This window comes from Symphodus melops (assembly GCF_947650265.1).
Source record: "Symphodus melops genome assembly, chromosome: 23".
Lineage (NCBI taxonomy): Eukaryota > Metazoa > Chordata > Actinopteri > Labriformes > Labridae > Symphodus > Symphodus melops.
The window spans coordinates 11,279,117-11,300,708 of NC_136713.1; the positions used below are offsets into that span (position 1 = coordinate 11,279,117).

Consider the following 21,592-nt stretch of genomic DNA (forward strand, 5'->3'; position numbering starts at 1 on the left):
TACACGACATGCGATGGCTTACATGGAAAACCACATCGTTGGCACCTACACTGCATACCTACACTCTGAGAAGAGTTTGAAACGTGTGTAAGTGGGAAGAACACTAAAACTGTTTGTAAAAGACGAAAAGACTTCATTTCTGCCCCAGCACAGCCAGTCAGTCATATAACTTCCAACGACACTAAAATTGGCAATAAGCTTGTCAAACTTTCAAAGAGACAAAGAAGGACGCACAGGAAGCATAAATATATAAAACTTCTGCTAATTTGGAATACATTTCCATGAAGCTCACAGTAACACAAATGACTTTTAAGCTCATCTGAACAACCTGCTACTCCAAATATGACCTGTGCAAAAAGCAAAGTGCAGTTCTTGGCAAATCTGTTGTGTACTCGGGCTGCATTTACGCTACAGTCCAAGCCGGACAACAACAGCAAGATTTCATTTGGGTTAAGGTGTCTGCTTCGGATTATGTCTTCATTTACGGAGCAGCTGGTTTTTGGGAACTGGCCAATAGAACTTTGCAGAGTTTAGAGGAAGTCAGGGGCGCCTCTACGGTCTGCCCTCCTTCATTATTATTTTTACAGCAATAATGCACGCACCACTTTGCAGGGCATTGAGAGTAAAAGCAGTCAGATGGGGCCCCATTAGGGAGGTTTCCTACTGTTGTTGCAAAATTTGCACATTTGGTTTAAAATTCGATTTAGCTGAGGGCTGACATGATCCAGTGAAACCTCGACATTTAACAAAGAGTGCGGTCTAGACCTGCTCTTTATTTAAAGCCTCTTAAACTTATCATTTGTTTGTGAATTGGCGCTATACTAATAAAGATTGATGGATTGATAAAGATTCTACGTGTCCAAGATTTTAGAAAGGCAACATCCGGTAGTTTTAATTGGCAGGTTTCAAGTTTGGCCCGATCTAGTTTGAAACATAATCCAACACTTTAAACTTGGATTCTTTTTTTTTTCTTCAATTTCAATCATGTTAAAAAGTAGTTTTACTTCTGTGTGTAAATCCGGCCTCGAGGACATTCAAGCAAAAACGTACATTCCCTGATTGGCAGTAAGCTCGAGGCAAAATTGATTTACGTTCCTACCTAAAAATTGACCTTTGCCCTGTGAGAAATGAATTTTCAAACTACTTCTTCGACATGAGATTAACAATTAGTATCAAGTCCACAGACTAAGGCAAATATTAAGCACAATTTAAGGGTCTGAGAACACAACAAAAAGCAGTTGGCAAGTACAATAACCAAATTCGTTCTTAGCTAGGTAGCTAGCTAGGTATCATGTCCGTTGCAGGGAAGTTAATCTGCCTTTGCTCCAGGTCACAGTCAGGATTAGACAAAGGATTCTTCAGCAAACAGCAGCTGCTCAAAGTCTGGTTCTGCAGTTGCGCCACTGCATCTCTTACGCCATTCCCTGCGACTCTCCACCAGGGCCAGCGCCACCTGCTGGCTGCTCTTGGGGTTGCTATGTCGGTGAGAGGAGAAGTACTCCTTCACTGCTTTGGTGTCGTAAGGGGTGAGGCAGAAACGGGCCTCCGATGTCTCTCCCTGCCAGTCCACGTCGGTCACCTTCAGTCCGGGGTCGCTGGGTAGCCTCGCCCTCGTGAGGCTGGAGGCTCGCTCCACAACCTGCCAGCCTGGTTCTGAAACGCGGCGCTGTTGGACCCTGGCTTTGGGTTCCTCATCCACAGACTGAAACTTCTTTTCCTTGAGCATGGACAGAGATGGCGTACTCTTCTTGTAAAACAAAGATGGCGACGGCTGTTTCGGGTCATTCCCTTCACTCTCTGCTGTGTTCCAGTCGGTATGCACGTTGCTAGCCTGTCTGTCTTCTACCTGGGAGTCTGCGGCCTGTAACCTTGCGGATACGGGAAGATGTAGACTACCTGTAGAGCGGTGGTGGGAAGGGGGACTTGATGAGTTCTGTCTAAGCTGACAATCGTGGCTCTCCTTGCTCGGGCATCCTCCTCCATGTCCCCTTCGTCCTGCATCTTTTAAAGCTCCACAGGTAGTTCTGGACACGGCATGACTCCCATCGATCAGTTTTCCTCCTTCCATTTTCGCTTCTTTTCTTTCCTCTCGGGACACTTTCCCAAGGGTGAATGACTCAGTAGGTCCTCTCTGTAAATGGAAAATATATGCACAGTATTGAGCGTCAAAGGCTTGTTGAGTTTTGATCTGCTGTTATCTGCCGAGTTTCCCAGACTGACACATGTTACGCCCTATCAGATCTACACTTCCTGTCTTTGTCTGCAACAGTGGCGTTTAATGGATTGTGGCAAATTCTGGCTTCCTGTTCTTCACTGATCTTTTCCTGAAAGTTAGTTTTATTGATTGTGACAAAATAAATACCAGTCCTTTGATGGCCAGGCTTTTACTCACCCAAACTGTGTCCTCTTCTTCCTTCTCCGAGTTGTCTTGCTGCCTCCGGCTTTTCTTCAGCCAAGAGTTTGGGTGCAGGTTGCCGCAGCTTTTCAGGGTCTCCCAGTTTTGCGTCTCTTTGGGCGAATGTGCTTTTTGACAAGTCCCAAGGTCTTTGTGTCCAGCAGAGTTCAGGCCAGAGATTGTGGTCAATCGGGTCTTTGTCTCTCCCTGTCTGGTTGCCCAGGTGTTGTCAAAACAAAGGGAGTCCGAGGTGGAACCGGCGGGTTCAGGGGAGTTTGGCGGGCTCTCCTTCAGAGCTGCTGACTGCAGGCTATGCAGGTTGAACATTGACTCACCTCCACCTCTATTGGCGAGATCCCTTGATGGAGCAAGTATGTGGACAGTTGGCTTATTGGGAAACTCCTCTTCATCATCTTCATCATCACCAGTGAGGGCATCAGAGCTCGGCTGGAACTTGGCCATGTATGCTATAGCTGGCTCCGAGCACCTCCGCCGCCGCTGTCCGTGCCGAGGATCAAGGGACAGCCACTCCAGGTTGGAAGTTGTGTTCACAGTCTGAACGTTCTGGAGGGGACAGGAGAGTTCTGCTTCGTTTGTCCGAGTTTTGGTTCTTCCCAGTGGTTGACACTTCCGCTGCGCGTCTGGTTCTACGTCTTGGTCGTAGTCGCTAAACGTTAAGATGGAGTCCAGGCTGCCTTGAAGCGCTTTGGGTTTAAAGTGCTCTCTGCCGTAGAAGCCCGGAGACCCACCACTGCTGTTGTCCAGATCGTTCTCCAGACTGTCGTAGGAAGAGTCCGTCAAACAGGACGGCCAGGAATCTGACAGTCCAGAGAAGAGATGGAAAAAAGGATGCAGAGGGAGAGATGTTAGAAGTTTGAAGTTTACATACACCCTGATTACTTCGAGTATCAACATGCTCTCGGGTTATCAGATCGTAATATGTTGATATAATGAGTATAGGCATTTCATCCCTCTCCAGTCTGAGTCGTTACTTGAGATGTTTCTCGTACCTGATCCCATCTCTTCCGTGCTGACCTTTCGCGGTGGCCCTCCAAACAGCGTCGACGGATTTTCTCCCAGAATCTGCTGACAGTGTTCAATCATAAACTTCACCAGGTCACAAACCTGCAACCAGGAAAAGGAAGTAGCGTTACAAATGATTTACACATTTACCAACGGAACAGTGCAACGTTTATGACCAAAGTCGTTTTCTAAACTTTTCAAGGTTGCATGACAGCGACTTGACATCCCTGTTTAGTGTCGGTACTTTCCTGAACAGCAGAGCTTTAATTTGCTTTCTAAACAGGCAGTTCAAGCCTTTTCTGAAAGAACAGCTTGATGTAACAATTCACTCATTAGCACAGTACGAAACGCAATAAGAATCTGAACAAAATCGAAGGGGGAAATTTGCACTTGTCAGTTCAAATTATAGCTGCGTTAGTTACAGTGTCTTTAGCGTCTTTAGCGTTAGCAGTTGTAAAAGTTAGTAAGTATGAAAATCCCCTGAGAATGTATCAAACCGGCTTCTTTTTGCTTTAATCTGTACACTCTGCAAATGTGGGGAAAAAAAGGTGCTGTTTCCTTCTCTGACCTTCCTCGTTCCTTCTCCTTCCACCTCAGGGCTACAAGGCAATCCCGGCGGCCAAAGCATGCTGGGCGCAATGCACACCGATAGGTTGAAACTGGTCATCTGGTTCTCCTGGGCGTTCCCTTGGATGCCGTGAAGCATGGCCAACAGGTAGCGTAGCAGTTGAGTGTTTTCTTTGGGCAAACGAAAAATCATCCTGCAGAAACACAGAACCACAAAATGAGGGGAAGTGATGTGATCATTTGAAGAGCACAGTGTGTGTGTGTGTGTTACCTCTGCACATCCTGCACTTGTTCTTCCTCATCGTCATCTTCATCCAGCACGTCCATCCATTCCTCGTGCAGCTCACAACACAACAAGCTGCCTGGGATGTTGCGCAGGAAATCCTAAAAAAACATGCGCACGTCAACCCAGTGTCTTCGCTCATTCACTCGTTTGTCCGAAACCGTTTTATTATAACAATACACATTGGAGGGGTTGCAAAAAAATGAAAAATAATATTTCACCCATTAATATAAAATATATATACAAAACATATGATGGTGTTTGGGCTATTGTGTGGTGTTCTAATGCGAGTGTTTGTAGAGGCCGGGGTTGTGCACAATGTCAAATGTTTTAACCACCTCCAGATACAACGGCAGTCCTTAGTCTCTCGCATTGTTAAATTCGGGGTCGCGGGCTATAAAGTTTGGGGGCCCCTGCACTAGGCTATTGGCCCTGGAGTACACAATCTTTAAAAATAAATGAATCACACACCTCTTAGTCGTCAAAACTAAAACTTCTTTTCCCTTTTGAGCAGCTGGTAGAATAATCCTGCTCACTTCCTAAATCTTTGTCTAATTCCAACAATAACAAATTTCTTTGAATGGCTCTAAAAACACAGTCTGACTTTTACTGTGAAAAATAACTATTCATTACAAAGAGATTTCCTCTGTTGCTGCTTTGTAAACACATGACCTAATTTAAGCAGTCATGCACAAGAGCTCCCAGTTATCCCTTTAAGATAAAGGATTATAATCCAGATTACATTCACAAACCAATCTGAAGAGCCCGTGCTGCTTAAATAGCTGCATAACATGCCTCTCAAGGCCTGAGTAGGCTGGAGGTGGATTAATTTACAGATGTGGGTTAATAAGGAAGCTAAAGTGGTAGGGACGCCCCGAAACAGCTCCATCATGATCCATTTAAATCCTGTCTTCCAGAATACCAGCGAGATGTTTAGTCATACTGCCTCACCTTAAAGACTCCGGCAATGATGAAGACGTTATCTTTTGAAAGAGGAAGTTGAAAAACTCCCAGGTCCAGAGAGTCCCGAAGCTCCCTGACAGCCCGAGCTCCAGCGGGGCGGCGGAAGATCCCCCTCGTGCTTGAACCCTCGTGGTACAGAAACACCAACATGTCCTGAAACAAGAAAACAAGGCGTTACTCCTCCCGGTCAGAAAAACCCAGAAACTGAGCAGGAGAAGATTCTCTTTGATTCTATAAATCAATTTAGATTTAGTTATTAAGCTAATAATTAAGATCTGGACCAGATTCATCAATAACCAGCCGAGCCAATAAAGAGTATGCAAATCAGGCAAACTTGAGCACCAACAATGTTTTGCAGAGGTTTAATGTTGTGGCTTTTGTGCTCGACACGATTCAAATTTGACGATTGCACTGATCCAAAGAAGAAAGCCGTGTGCCGTGTGGGTGGAAACATTGGTCCAGGCTAGAAGAAGACAACTAATTATTTGTGCATTGAAGTGAAAACGTCATCATGATGACGTCACTTTGCCTGGCTCAGCTGGCTCATTGTCGTGGTGTATCATTGTGTGGATGTTAGCATTTAGCTAAAGGCACCAGGGTTCTTTTAATACAGCTGCAAGCATGTCTGCAGCCTTGTTTCTCAAAGGGGAGCTAACAATGCTATTTAAGATCAGTTAGCATCTCTGAATTTGGAGTCATTGCTCCCAGTGTGTCCACTTACCATTATAGGCTTTGGCAGCTTGTTGTCTAAACAAATGGTGTTGAGAGGCTGGCAGAACAGGCGGCCTTGCGCGGCCTCGGACAATTCGTTAAGGTTGTAGGAGGAGCCGCGCCAAAAGGCCCAGGTGATGAGTGAGCGCCTCCTTTTAAACGGCTTCTTACACATCTCTGAAAAGAGCACGCAGGAGTGCGTCAGTGCGAGCGTGTAATCCTCTGCTTTCACATTCAAAGACAATAACGTGTGGCTGAGCCGACCTGCAGATGTGTGTTGGGGGTCAGTGGGTCGGGGCTTCAGGATGAACTGACACTGTTTGTACACCTGCATCTGCTCCACCTGCATGGCTCGCTGTCTGTCCACAGGTGATGCGGGCGTGTCTCGGCCGCCTGCCATCGCCATGCTGTGTCTCACATGACTCATCTGGATGCTAAAAGGAAACTCGTGGCCTGAAACAGCGACATGGGGGAGGCTTGTTACATCATAAATCACATTTTTAGCCATCAAACACTCTGCGAGCCCTCGTGTCTGTGCTCTGGGAATCAATGGTTCAACTGTGTCCACACTAAAAAAACAACATCCTCAAAGCTCAGAGCGAATCTTTTCAAACACGTCCCCACCCCTTTAAAAAGCCCTGCAACAAGGTTTCCCTCACTGACCGATCAGAGGATAGAGGTTGTTGTCCCTCTTGGAGATGACCCACATCTGGAAGTCCTTCACATTTCCCTGAACAAAAAGAGAGACAAAGATTTCTCTGTGGAAGGTTACAAACGTTTGATACTTCTGACTAACGTGGCACAAACTAATCATTCATCCTCCAGCTCGAGACCTGAACATGATACTGTAATCTGTAATGTTCCCAGAGGAGTGTTTATGAAACTAGAAAAGCGTGTCTTCAGATGAACGATAAAACCTCCTTTACAAATCTGTAGTTTTTTCTTTCCTTCTTCTTAAAATGTCCATTTTAAGTGTCTTGGCTGATTCAAAGATAAAATAAAGAGAGATAGGCTATCCAGATGTTTCGCTCTAAAAGTTCCAGATTAACCCCCATCATTACTTACAATGATGCCAAACTGCTGCAAGGCCAGTCGGATCACCTCATTGGTTGAATCGGAGTTGCTGACAGGAAGTGTCTTGGTCTTATAACGGAGAAAAGGCAGAAGAAGCAAAGAGGACATTTAAACGTACTATACAGGAAATTACATAATGGTTGGGAGATTTTATTATTTTTTTTTTTAACTTACAAGAAAAGTCAGAGAAAACTTACAACTGCAAAAGTGTTGATTCCCTTCCCGTACACCCGCAGAGGAATAGTTTTCGGTTCTTCCTCCTCCTTCTCCTCTCTAATCCGACTGAAGAGAAATCAGAGACGAAACACAACACGAGTCATTCTCCCGTCTCTCGACGAAGACGTGGACACACGTTCGGCTGCTGTGGTTCAGGCTGTAGTTTACCTTTTGAGGACGGAGAGCCACCTCTCCTTCTGGTCCGCACAGCTGAGAGCAACATGGAGGAGAATGTCAACAACAAACATCGCACCGTAAAGTCACATGTCGAAATGTGCAGGCCGACGTCAGAAATGACAATTTTGCCTCAGATAGGACTTTTCTCAACCTTGTGGGCAACCTTTTGGTTTTGGCGATTTCTAATCTTCTAAAGGGTTTATCAGCATTAAAACGTTTTATTGGGTTCTGGCAGGATTTTAATTTCAGGCTAAGCGGGTTAGATAATTGGTATTCACCAATTAAACAATTCAGTATGACTGCAAATAGTCTCTCTATACGAGAGCTTACGCTACATCCTGTCCGTCGTGTGGCGTTTAAGGTCAAGTCGGCAGCAGCACCTACATATTTAGTATTAAAAACAGACTTTTTATGCTCGCCAACAAGAGGCAGCATTAGAATAAACCATATTTGAATCCTACCGTCTTCCGAGGGATCACATGGGATTCAATAATATCTAAATGAGACCGCCTGAGGCTTTGGCATCAATCTAATTTTAAAAATAAATCAGATATGTGGAGTTTTTGCGATAAAATTCTCAGGTACCTAAACACAGCGGCACAGTTGCAGGTCGGCCAGCCCATGACGAAGCTCCTCTCCGGAAACGTGCTGCCCTCACACACCTCCTCCAAGCACCCCGCTGTCCACATATCGCAAACACACACCTGGGCCTTCTGCTTGAAGTGGCTGGCTGACCTGACAAAAGACACAAGCAACACAGTGGATACACACACACGCCCTTATTTTACCCATGGACAAAGGTATTAAGCGATTGGATCAGTGAAGGATGTGAGAAGCAGCCAAAACTGCTCCACACAGGGACACCAAAACACGCACTGTGCTTACTTGGCTTTGGCAATCACAAGTATGTCGCTGAACAGGAAGAGGTGTCTCTCCTGGGTTTGCATCCCTGTTTTCAACTGAGCATGTCCGTGGAGAAGAAAAGACCGATCCGAGCCGGCGAGGAAGGACTGGACCAGCGGGCAGGACTCCGGGTTCACGGGAATCACAAAGTTGTCTCTGGATTCAAAAACACAAAAAATGTTCAAACATCCCGTTTAGGCAGAATGAACATACCGGTCTTTTATATTGCAAACATATCCAAAATTTAAAGTCCTTGCCACAAGAGACAATTCGGATTTATCATCTCCAACCACATTTCCCATAAATCCTGGAACAAAGAGCTCAGTCAGTCGTTCCCTCCTTGGTTTTATTGTAACAAAAAAATAATGATTCAACAAGTCAATCCCTCCTCTGTTCCAATCTGCTGCCATCTTTAAAAACCACCCACGCTCAAGTCTCTTGACATATTACAATGTTTGAATCAACATTATCTCCTGTTTTTATGTTTTTATGTCTGTAAAGCACTGTGAATTGCCTTGTCTGAACAGTGCTATATAAATAAACTTGCCTTGCCAAACACTATTTGAATCTCCCAGTGAATGCAAAGTAATGCCAGTTTTACAATCGTACCATCCAAGGCAGGAAAATATCCAGAAACTCATAAAAGATGAATGTTTGACCCTGAATTAGTCCTGAATATTCATCATTTTCCAAGGCTTCCCAAAATACAACAAGAATTCCTAATGATGAAATCAATTATATGATATATATTATAAGACAGATTGGACTTAGATAAAGTAAATGAATGTATCATCCAATGAAAACAACTGGTGAGTTTATGACAGGTAACTGTAAGAGGCTGATTCTGATCACGCCGAGCTCTAGACTCTCATTCTTTGACTCCAGTGGAGTCGGGTATCTTCTACACCTGTGCGGACTCTGGGTATAAAAATACCAAGGACCAGCCTTGATATAAGATTGTAATCCTCATCTGACAGTTTTAAATTGATGTTTCATTATTTAAGGACAGCTAATGGCGGAAAAAGAGGAAGAGAGTCGTTTTGCACCTTTAAGAAAAAGCTAAAGACCCCGCTCTCCCATGCACACGACGACCTTCATGATATTAAAGAGGATGATGGTTATGTTGACGGAGATATATTTGGATATTTAGGATGGTTTTGATGCTGATTAGATCTATTAGGAGCAGCTTTCGATGACGTTATCGATGATGATGTATTTACTTTCATTTCAAGAAAAGGCGCCAGTCAGCGCCTGTGTGCCCGAGCTGACTTGATGCTGCTTGTTTCCTCCTCTGTAGACCTGATCTTTGGTCGCTTACCGGCTGCTGATATAATAATTATAGTTTCTTTTAAACGTGTCGCACAACATAACCGCTAAACTATCTGCACTCCAAGATTTGACTCCAAGAGTTTTTCTAAAACTTGTAGATCCGCAACATTTCTGCAGCAATGAGGAAAGTCACAGAGTCATGCTTAACCAATCTGCCAAAACTGCGCTGGGGTCAAGGAGGGATAGATACAGAAACCATTGTGCATCTACTCCAATGTTAACATCCACGACTCCTCGAGATGCATTTACAAACTATCGCTGCTACCAGTCCTGTAGCAGATCGTTGAAACACCCTCTTTGAAACAGTGGACGATGTATCACACGTTGTATTACTGAACCTTTGACCAATGTAATACAGTGACCTGCTTTTGAACGAGCGTGACTGTCTTGTATTGCCAAAGCAGCTATAGTCATCAGGTGAAACCTTTCAATCTTATAAGGAGATGTCAGAGGTTTTCAGAGGACATGTTTGTCACTGACGTCTAATTGGAAACAGACTTAGTAAGCCTCTCACGATGGCCGGTCGATGCTTCGTTTATAAGATCAGATCTATGACACTCCCTCTATGCTTCAAAGGAAATAAATCAAACACTGAGTTGGTATTCAATAGAGACTGATCAAACATCAAAGAGACTCCTTCACTCTGCATTATCATATAATTGTGCAATGGTTTGAAGCTGATTCGGTTGAGAGACGAGTGCAGCATGGGGTCAGGGAATCTTTACGTTTCGAGAAAACTATTTGAAAGTCGGCTCTCGTGTTTGCGGCGAATGGCTGATCGCCAATTTGTCCCAGTCTGCTCGAGTTTTCTGCCAGTGAAAGGGAACTTTAATCCCGCTGTTGGGTTTCTTTAAATGAGCTGATCTTTGTATCTTTGTCCAGAGGTAACTTTTGTTACGCTTTGAACGGCACAAAATAAAACTGCCAATTAATTACTTTACAACGAAGTAACTGACTCCTCCCCTGACGACGTTTTAGACTGGAGCTCTTAAAATGGTTTGGAAAAAAGTAAAAGGACATTGGAGGAAGGATTGGTGCAAGAAAATGCAAGTTTATGGGTTCAAAAATGGTAGAATCCAATATCATGTATTTAGGGACAATACAAATCAAGGTACTTGCTTTTAAACCAGAGTAGCCGATTGGTATCTCAAAGAAGCGACTTAGTCATCAGAATTCAACGAAAGACTTGGACAAAGTTTTTATAGCTTTTTATAACACTCATTCTGCATAGTTTGATAGAAATATAAAGTGATTCATCTTTACACTTTTTTTTTTAAATATACAAACATGAACAGAACACGGGGTGTTTTGAAATAGTAAAAAAAAAAACAACTAAAAAGAGAATAAAATAAAACTTTTTAAGCAGCTACGCTCAGAATACCAAACGAGTATTTTGTTTTTATAATTCACAGATGTTTAGTGGAGAAAACCAAAGAGACGTTTGTTCCACTTAAAAGCAATTTCCATTCCAAAAATCCTCATTAATAGACGTTAGGCCAGAAAGCCTTTACAAATGGACAGGCGGAAAGTACATTTCGATGCCTCGTGGACAGAGGCTGGTTTGACTCCCAATCCTGATGCTGTTCGGAGCATCCAACACTCTCTCTCTCCCTCACACATTTCTCATCTCTCTATATCTGTCCTGATTAATAAAAGCCACATATTCCTGAAAAAATTATCTTTAAAAAAAAAACCCAGAAATAAGCACAGTCAGCCATCCAGGTGGGTCCCACCTCTGTGGGCTCTTTTTAACGAGGTTATGTCTTCTCCACCTCAGTCCATATGTTCAAAGGCAGAGCTATTAGTAGGTGCCTGATCCTCTGAAAAGCTTGGCTACAGGAGGATTATCTATCCGAGTGGATCCAACACCTCAGTCGGGGGGGGTTGTGCATGAGGCAGTGAGTGTGTGTGTGTGCGCTCGTGTGTGTGTGGATCGAGGGTTTTGTTAGAGCTGCCTGACCTTCGTGACCTCCATGTAAGAGAAGTGGAATGCGGATGACTGTTTCTAAGAAGCTCCCTGACCTTGTGTAACGCTGCTGGCACTAGTGGTGACCCTGAACACAAAGTAAAACCTGTAGTTACACTTTGGCCACTGAGAAGGCTTAAACTACTTCATGTCCCTCTGCTGACTGTTAGCAACAAGTCAACGTGGGGACATTTCATCTTGAGTTGCGGTTTGTATTTAGTCCCACACAAACTGAGCAAACTGTCCATTAGACACCGTTGCCTTCAGGATCCTCCTGAAACATCTGTATCTACTGTAAGTATTTAATCCTGCAGGACGTATTGACAGGAGTTGACTTAGTGTTCCACTCGGTTTAATGAAGTTATGCTAACTGTGTGGGAAAGCTTCATTCAATAAGCAGGTTTAAATGTCGCAGAGATTGTGATTTACGTTGATCACAAATAAGGTTATCCAGTGATTACTGGATTTGTCATGATTGCGAAGTAATCGTTGGGCCGTCTTTATATTGTCAGAATTGTTCGTTATCACTGGGACACGATCAGTTCCTTAAGGTTAAACACCCTTCAGTTAAGAGGACGAATTTCTCCTTCAGCCGGTTTGTCACTCCGGTCATGTATCTGTGATGATTTACTTATCCTGACTCGGAAATCAGTCTTGGTTTTAAGACCGGTCTGGAGACTCGTCCTCGAATCGAAAGCATTTTTTCTCTGTTTTGTCTCAGATTGGGCGGACTCTGGATTTTAATTCAATACTATGTCAAAACCACCACTGATTGGCTCTTTCTTAACGTCTATTTCTTTTTTTATCATACCGAAAACGCCCCTTTCTATAAAAAACAATAACTCCAGATTTTAATCCCCTAGTTATGGCGAACAGATTAAAACCTGGGGATTACCATTCTAAGTGAGTGACACGCCTCCTGCACACAAGAGATTATGTTTCTGGAATATTTACGGTCTTGGTCTTGTCCATGATCCCGACATGTCTTGGTCTTGTTTCGGTCTCAGGTTTGTCTTGGCCTCTGTGAGTGTGGTCAAAGTCAGCGTCGTCATTAAGCCAAGCTCAAGCTGTTGACAGTCGGTCAAGACCACGAGAGGGTCACAGTTTTATCATCTCGTCAAGGCTAACACGTCATCGTTTGGTCAAAATAGTAACAAAACATTTAATCAGGATTTTGTCAAGATCACAGCTGTAAATATGATCACTGCGTTGATGATTAAAATAGCTGTCAGTGTTATTATAAAGTCTGGGTCATTGTTTCAAAATCAGTGCATCATCATTCAGTCATCACAAAGTGATCATTAAGCCAGTCTCAATCACTGAATTGTCAAAAAGTCGTTTATAAAACGTGTCTTGTTTAGTCAAAGTCACTGCACACTTACGGGCGAGTGAGTACTTCATTGTCTCTTAAATTACCTGGAGAGAGTCTTGGACCTGGTGAGAGCCTTGGTGAAGACGAGAGACGGGGCGGACTGCCGTCGATATGTCAAAGACTTCATCCGCTAAAAAGAGAAACAAAAAATGTCGTTATTAACAAAAACTGCATTTTGTGCTTTTCATCTGTGCGTGCAGGCTGTGACAGCAAGTCAACTAAACTTCCTTCACCCAGCAGGAGGGTGGAAATGACGGGTTTCTACGATGCATTGTGACGCGGACGTGGGCGACTCTGCAGCGACTGACTGTAATCACTTATTTGCGTATTTGACGTTGCCTGCAGAATTTGCATGTTACTGCTCTGTCTTCATTGATGTAAAAGTGGCAGAGTGCAGCCCATCATGACGCATGGTGACATCGAGGCGTTGACACAAAGTGAAGATGCGCAGTTTTCAAAGTCACGATGACATCACAAGTCTGTCAAGATAACTCCACCTTTCACGCCGGACAAAAGAGCCTCAGAGAGGCGAACAGAGTGAACCGTATGTACATACGTAACGTGTGCACCTTCTGCCTCGGTTACATAAGCGTCCTAATGTTCAACACATTCATCACATCATGGGCACTTCAAAAGGACCGGAGCGTCAGAGCAGGAGAATTTAAACACATAGGAATGTGTGAGCTTGGACGTTAACTAGGTGACAACATTAATATATTTTAAATCATGCTGAAGGGTTCAATTAGCAGTTTTTATACATAATTTGCATTTGAGTCGTCTCTTAAGTATGCTGAAAGGACACAGGAAAAGGGAACGGCGGTGTAACATGAAAATAATCAGCTGTTCCCATTGTACTTCCAGCTGCCGCTTGCAGCCATATTGAGATCCTATTATCCTAATTTCCCCACGAGGATCATTAAAGTTTTATTGGATCTAATCGTAGAAGGATTTGTGAGTGTGAAGCAAGGGGACAAGCAAACATTATATAACCACGGTTAATTGTCTGATTAAAACATGTTGTCGCCTCTCAGTCATTATATGTTTATTACGGTTATTATTGGCCAGACGAACAGGCTGGAGGCGGGTCGAAAGACAATCGTCTCTGTTTACGAGATAAAGCTCAATGAGTGTCTGGTTCTCTGTTTAAACAGAAAAAGAAAGATACAAACATGTTGGAATAATACGCTGATGGTTCTTAAGGGTATAATATGCGACTTTCAATGTGGTAGATGAGGCACCAGATCAAAACATAGTCCCTCAGACCCTTTGGTGAAGGGTACAGCCTTTTGTAGGGCTCATCTCAATTCGGATATGCAACACACACATGATTCCGATTTTAGTCTTTTCTTTGGTTTATTGGAGTCTGATGGTTCTCCTGCTGATGGCACTCTTGCAAGATCCTTCCACATTCAGGACTCTACAGTCATCTTCTGCGAGTTGGCGCGGCCGTCTCTGTTCCCCCTCGTTTAGATGCCAGGCCAAAGTTTGGAAAGGGAGACGTTCAAGTGGAGGGAAAAAAAAACTGATGTTTGAACCTCAAAGTGAAACATAAACAAGCGTCACGAAGCTTCGTCTTATCAGTGTGAACACAGAGCTAAGAACAACAAACCCAGTTTAACTTCACTCTTAATTTAGAAAGTCATTACTCAATAATATCGTCAGTTAGGATACACTGACATATAAACATCTGTTATATTAATCATTTAAATTTTGCATTTAATGCCTTTAAAAAATGATGCTTTGTCATCTTTCACATCTCAATAAAATAAATATTTAGGAATGCTAAATAGCTGCTACTTCATTTTTTTTTTTTTTTTACATTTTTGTCAATCACTATGGGTTTTTTTAATTCATGCAAAGTTTGAATTAATTATTTTTTATTTGAGCCAAAACCTAAGAGTAGCATGCAAACAGGCTCACAATGCTGTTACTAGCGTGCTTATTTTTAGCAGGAAAATTGTATAAAATAAATAAATAAACAAACAGCCTGGGGTTAGCATGTCAGATTGTAATTGAAACCCAGACTAAGAACAAAAAAAGGCTATAAAAGGTCTTCTGAATGAAGCAGCAGCCTCCAGATGAAAAATAAAGCTAACGTGGAAGTGCAAATAAAATGCAGTTCCTTCAGTGTCCACTAGAAGCTGGTTTAAAAAAATCCAGGGAGTCACACACCCATGGTCTTTATAGTTTATGTCTTTATCGACACAATGTACAGGGGCTGAGGTTTTTTTTAAAGTCATCAATTTTGATTTAGTGAAGGATAAGAGAGATTCATACTTAGGATTGTGACTGATTTGGCAAGATGGAGCGTAGCAGCTGTTTGTTAGGAGACATGGGTCCCTTCTTTTGCAGTTTATTGGAAGAATGAAAGTAAGGTTGAGACATGACTTTAAACATGGCCTGGTTTAAAGCAGGTCACTGAGAGGACGTCCATGTTTTCATTCATTTTTTACAGTCCAAGGCGAAGACTCAAATGAGTTTGAGAAACAGTACAACGTCGTCAGTAAGCTGGCTTGAGGTACTCAAACTATCTCACTAGCTTCTTCCAGTAAAGACTTAACACACTAAAGTCGCTAATCTACCTTCTCACTCTCTTTGATCACTGATTTTTTTTTTAGTCTAGTTAGCAGCATTGTAAAATAATGAAAACACAAAGCTCCTGCCACAATCAGCATTGCCAAAGTGAGAAAAGATCAATCCCCCTTCTATCCGACAACGACTGTATGTCTGCACATTTTTGACATTTCACGGTGTAACATCAGTGATTTAACAGGGTCACACTGTGCTGAAACATTCCTCACATTCAAGACAAACATGACAATGTTACCTTTCATTCCTAAAATAAATAAACCAGCATATAACATGGAGATATGGGTTTTTAATGCCGGGAAACCACGTAGTCAGCACCACTAACCCAGTTCTGACAATATTCACTGAAATACGAATCAAAAAGCAGCGACAGAAACAACTCAATCTCACAGACAGACACACACAGACCATCATAATCGGGTTGATTGCAGGTGATGCTGCGAGTCACCACGGTCACTGAAGTGAATGTGGTATCAATCATTAATGACGACAAAGGCGAGGTTCATACTGGAACCTCTGCATTACTACTTTTCAGAACAAGACAGGTCTGTGTTGGTTCTTCGACATCCAGGTCTTGTTCAATCCAAAGCTTGATCCAAAGGTTGAAGACCTTGAAGAAATGTCACCTCTCCTAAAAACTGAAGAAACCTGATTAGTAACGTTTTCTAACCTTTCCTACTCAGGCGATTACAACAACATATGACAGCAGACGCTTGAGTTTTAATTAGCTTGGCGGCTAAAAGCTAACTTTCACACCTTTTTGTCCTTCTCTACAGGGGCAGGCTGAGTTGAACCAGCCAGCAGACCCTAAGGCCGACAAATTGCTCCAGAAGTGGCTTCAAATTAGCAAAATATGCAATGACTGTTGGAAACCTCCCAAAGGAACCCCCATCTGATCGAAGTCTCTTAAAGTAAATGACTGACTGTTTTGAGAGTAGCTCTCAAAATGGGGAGAGACTTGAAAATCATGTCTGTCAGCATCATATTATGGTATTTTTTACATAATTCTATTTTGTAAGTAGAAAATTGTTGATGGTCTTTATAGTTATATATTTTTTAAATATTAATATAAACTTGGAAACTTATAACAAAATTTAATTTTTTTGTTGGTGTCATATTATTTATAAATAATATGTCAAAAATAATATTAAATAATATTGTCATATTATTTATTTATAAATAATATTGTTATATTATTTATAATAAGAATGAATGAAGAATAATTCTTATTTATAATAATAATAATAATATTTATTTATAAATAATATGACACCAACACAAAAATTAAATGTAAAATGATATTTGGGGATGAAATCTGGTCCAGTGAATGTTTGCCTGAGGTCCCAACAGACTCTAGAATCGCCGCTGTCTAAAACACTGCCTCCTCCTCACTGTACACTAGTTTATATGTAAGCTCCCACCGGAGGAGACGGACATCTTTCTGTCCCTTTAAATTAGCGGAAATGGAAACGAAGACGCTCAAACTGAGAACATCTTTTCTTTTAACAATCTGCGCGTGGAGACTCCACGCACTCCGGTGAAATTGAATCACGTCAGTAAATGAATATGTCACGTCAACGACACAACTGTTATTAACTGCAGCAAAAACCGCTAACAGAGACTTTTCAGAGTCATACCCGTGTGTTTTCTTGCAGTCCACCGAGGCTGTCCTGCTGTGGAGACATGACATCCATCCAGGCTCCAGACGCCCTACGGCTCACTGTCCGGCGGTTCTAAGGTAATGCAACGGAGACAAAAATCCCACCAATAGCTTCCGTCTCCAGAAGGAATGAACCATCCCAACACAAGATCGTTAGAAGTAGTCGATGAAAACTTTTAGCAAGCGATCAGGGCGCGTGAAGGGGCGGAGGAGGACAATGTGGTCAAACTAAAAGTACAAGTAAACTAACGCATCTGAGGTAAAGGATCTCTTCTTCCACACTATCAGTGTCAGGCTGTGCTGTTACCAAAAGCAACTCCTGTCTGGATTATCAGCTGCGGTGCCACTTTGTTAATGCGTCTTTACGCACAGAGAGGAGGCGGCGCCAGCGCGCGGCAAAAAATAGGTCTACCTATTTTTAACCACATTGCTTCCATTCATTCAGTAGATACACGGATTTAACCTCAAAACAAACCAAAGAGAAAGTTTCGATTTTGGGGGGAGGGACAAAAATTCAGATTAGAAAAAAATCGAAGGATTACAACATGTTAATCTACGAGTTGATTTGATTTGTACACACGTGAAATGCTCTTTCAACCAAGTGACTAAATGACCTGTTCCAGTTTCTCTTCCTCTACGTTACTAAATAAGGGATTCACATTTTTAAGCTGCTCACAACTACTGTAACTATTTAAAGGACAATTAATCACAACAAACACAGACGTCTTCAACTTTATACTTTCCAAAGAGCTGATCATGAACTCTCACAATGTCTGTGTGTTTAATGGACCAGGTGCCATCACTTCCTGTATCTTCTGTGCACTCACTGTCTTTGCAATAATAATCCTATTTCTATTATATCATTACTTTTTAGAAGTACTCATCGGTATTTCCTTTCTTTCCTTTTAAACTTTAATCTCCTCAAATGATCAATAAAAATGATCTGATGTTATCTAAAAGCTGATGAATCAATAAAAGGGCTTCACTTGTGCCCTCTTCAGCTTTAAAAGGAAAATGTTTGACAAGTTCAGACAATTTGCTCCTTGACTGATTTAATTTAAAACAATTCAATATAGATCTTGACCTCTTTTCAGTTTCGTTGGTGTCTAAGCAAGGTTCAAACTAAATATGTTTTTTTTTACTTGAATAGCCAACATAGTCCTTCAGGTCAAAGTCTATTAGATTTTCTTTATGAATATCATGTGGGGAGGAAGTCATTTTACACTGTGGAGAGAGTGACGCTACTAACACACACATGGACAAAATGGAGAGACGTTGGAGTGAAGTGGCTGTCCACAGCCAGCGCTCCGTCGCTGGTTAGGGCTTCAGCGGCTTGCTTAAGGGCACTTCGGCACTGCTCTTTAGCTACCAGACCAAAATCAAGACTAAAAACAGAAACTCTCCGGGTTCTAAGTCGCCTACAGACCAAGCTGCCGTCACCGCCACCCAATCTTTGGACCCTTTGGCGGATCCTGAACCACAGATTTGGATTCATTGTCGTGTCTTTGACTTCAGTAAATGTGCAGCAACAATCCAGTTTGTGGTCAAAGAGAAAAGGCTACAACTACAGCGCTCAAGTTACATTTTCAGAAACTCAAAGCAGTTATTCAGATCCGTCAAACATAACGTTATCAGACGACAGTGTGATGCTTTCAGTCAGTGAAATAGCTCTCGGCTCTCCTTCAGTCTGAAGCCACATTAATAGATTCCTGTCTGTGGGAAACTTATGAAAAGTACTGAGTGATATCTGGGCCATAAGGTCGTAATGTAGGGCACATTCAAACCTTACAAGATATTCTCCTTAAATTAACCCCTCAAAGGAGATTTTTTTTTGTTTCTAAAGTAAATATTAACGTTCTACAGCTGAGATCCATGAAGTACTAGTTATATGTTATGTACAATTCAAAACAAGCAGGGAGGGTGTGAATAATTCCAATAGGAATAATAATTAATTAATAACTATTGCCCCAAAATCGATTGTTCCTCTAGAACCAGAAGTGGGCCACAAACTGGGCTAAAGAAGAACCAGGCCAGGAAGTAAAAAAACAGAGACACCGAGTCTTCATTCCCCAAATTGGCCACAATCAGCCCCGTTAAAAGTGGATCACTCCACAATGATTACCTGCCCTCTGTTGATAATGAACAGCCTTGGGCATGGCAAAGAAAAGCAGCTCGCCCCTCCTCGCCGGCGCCCAACTTTTCATGCGACAAACACACTTTTTTCACGCCCTTAAAGCATCAATCAGTTGGCTGAGATTGTGTCCAAATGAGGGAGGAAAAAGTTAGTCGTTCATCGCAACTCGTCTCGTTTTGAACATTTAAAAACCAAGTGAGTTTGATCGATGCAATGAAAGGAATGTGAGTGGATCCACGACCTCCTCTAACCTTGGCTGTAATGTGAAAACGATGTTTCTCAAATCTTGTTTGACATTACAATTACATTTTTCCACGATTAATCACTTAACATCAGTAGTTAATGGGGAATAATCACATTTTTAATCAGGCTTCAAATTCCATTATTTTGCTTTTTAAGATTTAAAAAAAAACATTTTGAAAATGTTAACCCTCTAAAGCTCAGAGTACTTCACTTGCAGTTTAAATTGAACCCTGCTTTTATTTTGAAATAAAGTAAGGGCCGTCTGGTAGATGGAAAGTTACATTAACATCAACTTCAGCACAAGTTTTTAAAAGTGAAACGAGACATTCAAAGACGCAGCAGTGTCATTCTTTTCTCTCACGACGGCTACAGGGAGACCCTGGAGAGGTTTATCGACAGGGCGTCCAGAGGGACAGTGATAAAATAAAATAAATGCATTCATCAGGATTCACTAGTTACTGCTGACACCCTTACTGAAAAAAAAAATATTCCTCTTTGGTCTCTTTTCCTTAAAATGGACCAAGGTTTGAAAATAAAACACTACTGTTTACTGTTTGAGTTTTGACTGTGACTGAATCTCGTCTGATTAACACTGTCAGTAAATTGGGACAAGAAAATGTATCTGTAACACCGAAAATCTGGACTCATCACATTTTAATTCATATATAAAACTTAGTTGTTGTCAGATAATAAAAACAAATCATGCAACAACATGCAATAAACTTCGTCACGCTGATGTTGCTGTTAACACGAGACTGTGACAGAGGATTCTTCATTTTTTACTGTTATGGTTCCTGTTTGAAAAATGTGCAGAGGGGGGAAAAAAGGACTGTCCTTAACTTTTCCGTGACAGGAAGCCAAATATATTGTTGGAGCATTTTCATAGTTCTGACAAAGGCCCGACCGATTAGTGATTCTTAGGCCAATACTAATGTCGGGCCGATAGATTCTTAGATCTAAGTTTCATCTGTAGGCTGCTGACAGCCAGATAGAGACCTGCCAGTGTAAAACAATGATACTCAGACTAAATGCTGTTTGACTGATGAATAAATCTCGTAATATCGGCGCATATCTGCGTTAAATTAGCCGATACCGATAGTAACTGGATATGGTAACTTATAGCTGATTAATCGGCTCTATCTGACTGACCTTCTTGCTCACAAGATATTTCCTTCACATCTATTTCCTTTAACATCTCTAAGAGGCTGACTTTAAAGAACCATCCTCCTACATTTGATTCAAAAGTAGTCCAAAAAAAATGGATTCAGCGTTTTCTCTTGGGAAACAAACACTGATTAAGGTCCCTTTAAAAACAGTTTAATTGCTCGGTCTTGTTTCCAACGCTGAGAGGTCCAAATCCCCGCAGCGCTCGTGTTTTCGTCTGCGTCTAATAGAATCAGTCGGCACCAAGAGGAACGCCCAAGAAAACTTCACATCCCGCTGTTTGCCCTTCTGCACGACGAAACGTTTTGTATTCCACACAAACCTGCGAGAGCTTTGTTGCTGCGAGCCACCGAGCGGACGAACTTGGTCACATGTGGGCTAAACGTGTATTAACGCTGTGTTCACCTCATCCAAACAGTGCAAGATGTTGCATTCATCGTTTAAACACAATTCAATTCTAATAATAAGCAGGTGCATGGAGCTCACTCAAACATAATAGTGTAGTTAGTCTCATGGTTTGCTGTTGCTAATATTATGTTAAGGGATAATAACAGTCAATGGATGACGAGGAGGCCCGAACCATCTAATGTGATCGATGCGTTGGATTTAACTTGTTTGTTTATGTGTGTGTGTGTGTGTGTGTGTGTGTGTGTGTGTGTGTGTGTGTGTGTGTGTGTGTGTGTGTGTGTGTTGGATGTACCTGTTGGTTCACTGCAGGCAGGACACAAACAGAACCTACAAGAGATGAGAAAGAACAACATTTCAAACGTATGTTTTGCCACATTGACCGTAATACGAGATATTTAACATGTTTATTTTCATC

The 21,592-nt window shown here is 42.1% G+C and overlaps 1 protein-coding gene across 2 annotated transcripts; it reads right to left on the bottom strand.

Annotated features, from left to right (window-relative positions):
- Positions 1-957: 957 nt before the first annotated feature.
- On the bottom strand, positions 958-17,541 carry LOC306819057 (rho GTPase-activating protein 20-like). 2 transcript variants are annotated; one of them, XM_079336819.1, is made up of 16 exons: positions 17,206-17,541; positions 13,024-13,109; positions 8,295-8,468; positions 7,995-8,144; positions 7,401-7,442; positions 7,214-7,298; positions 7,008-7,085; positions 6,606-6,672; positions 6,207-6,395; positions 5,953-6,119; positions 5,220-5,384; positions 4,257-4,369; positions 3,987-4,179; positions 3,406-3,520; positions 2,393-3,213; positions 958-2,131 (listed from the first exon to the last, which is right to left on the bottom strand). In XM_079336819.1, exons 1-16 carry the CDS (start codon positions 17,260-17,262, stop codon positions 1,343-1,345), a joined length of 3,291 nt encoding a protein of 1,096 aa, XP_079192945.1. In that variant the 5' UTR covers positions 17,263-17,541; the 3' UTR covers positions 958-1,342. The 2 variants fall into 2 exon arrangements, with proteins under 2 accessions (XP_079192945.1, XP_079192946.1); XM_079336820.1 differs by lacking the exons at positions 13,024-13,109; positions 17,206-17,541 and adding an exon at positions 8,570-8,669.
- Between the last annotated feature and the right edge of the window lie 4,051 nt (positions 17,542-21,592).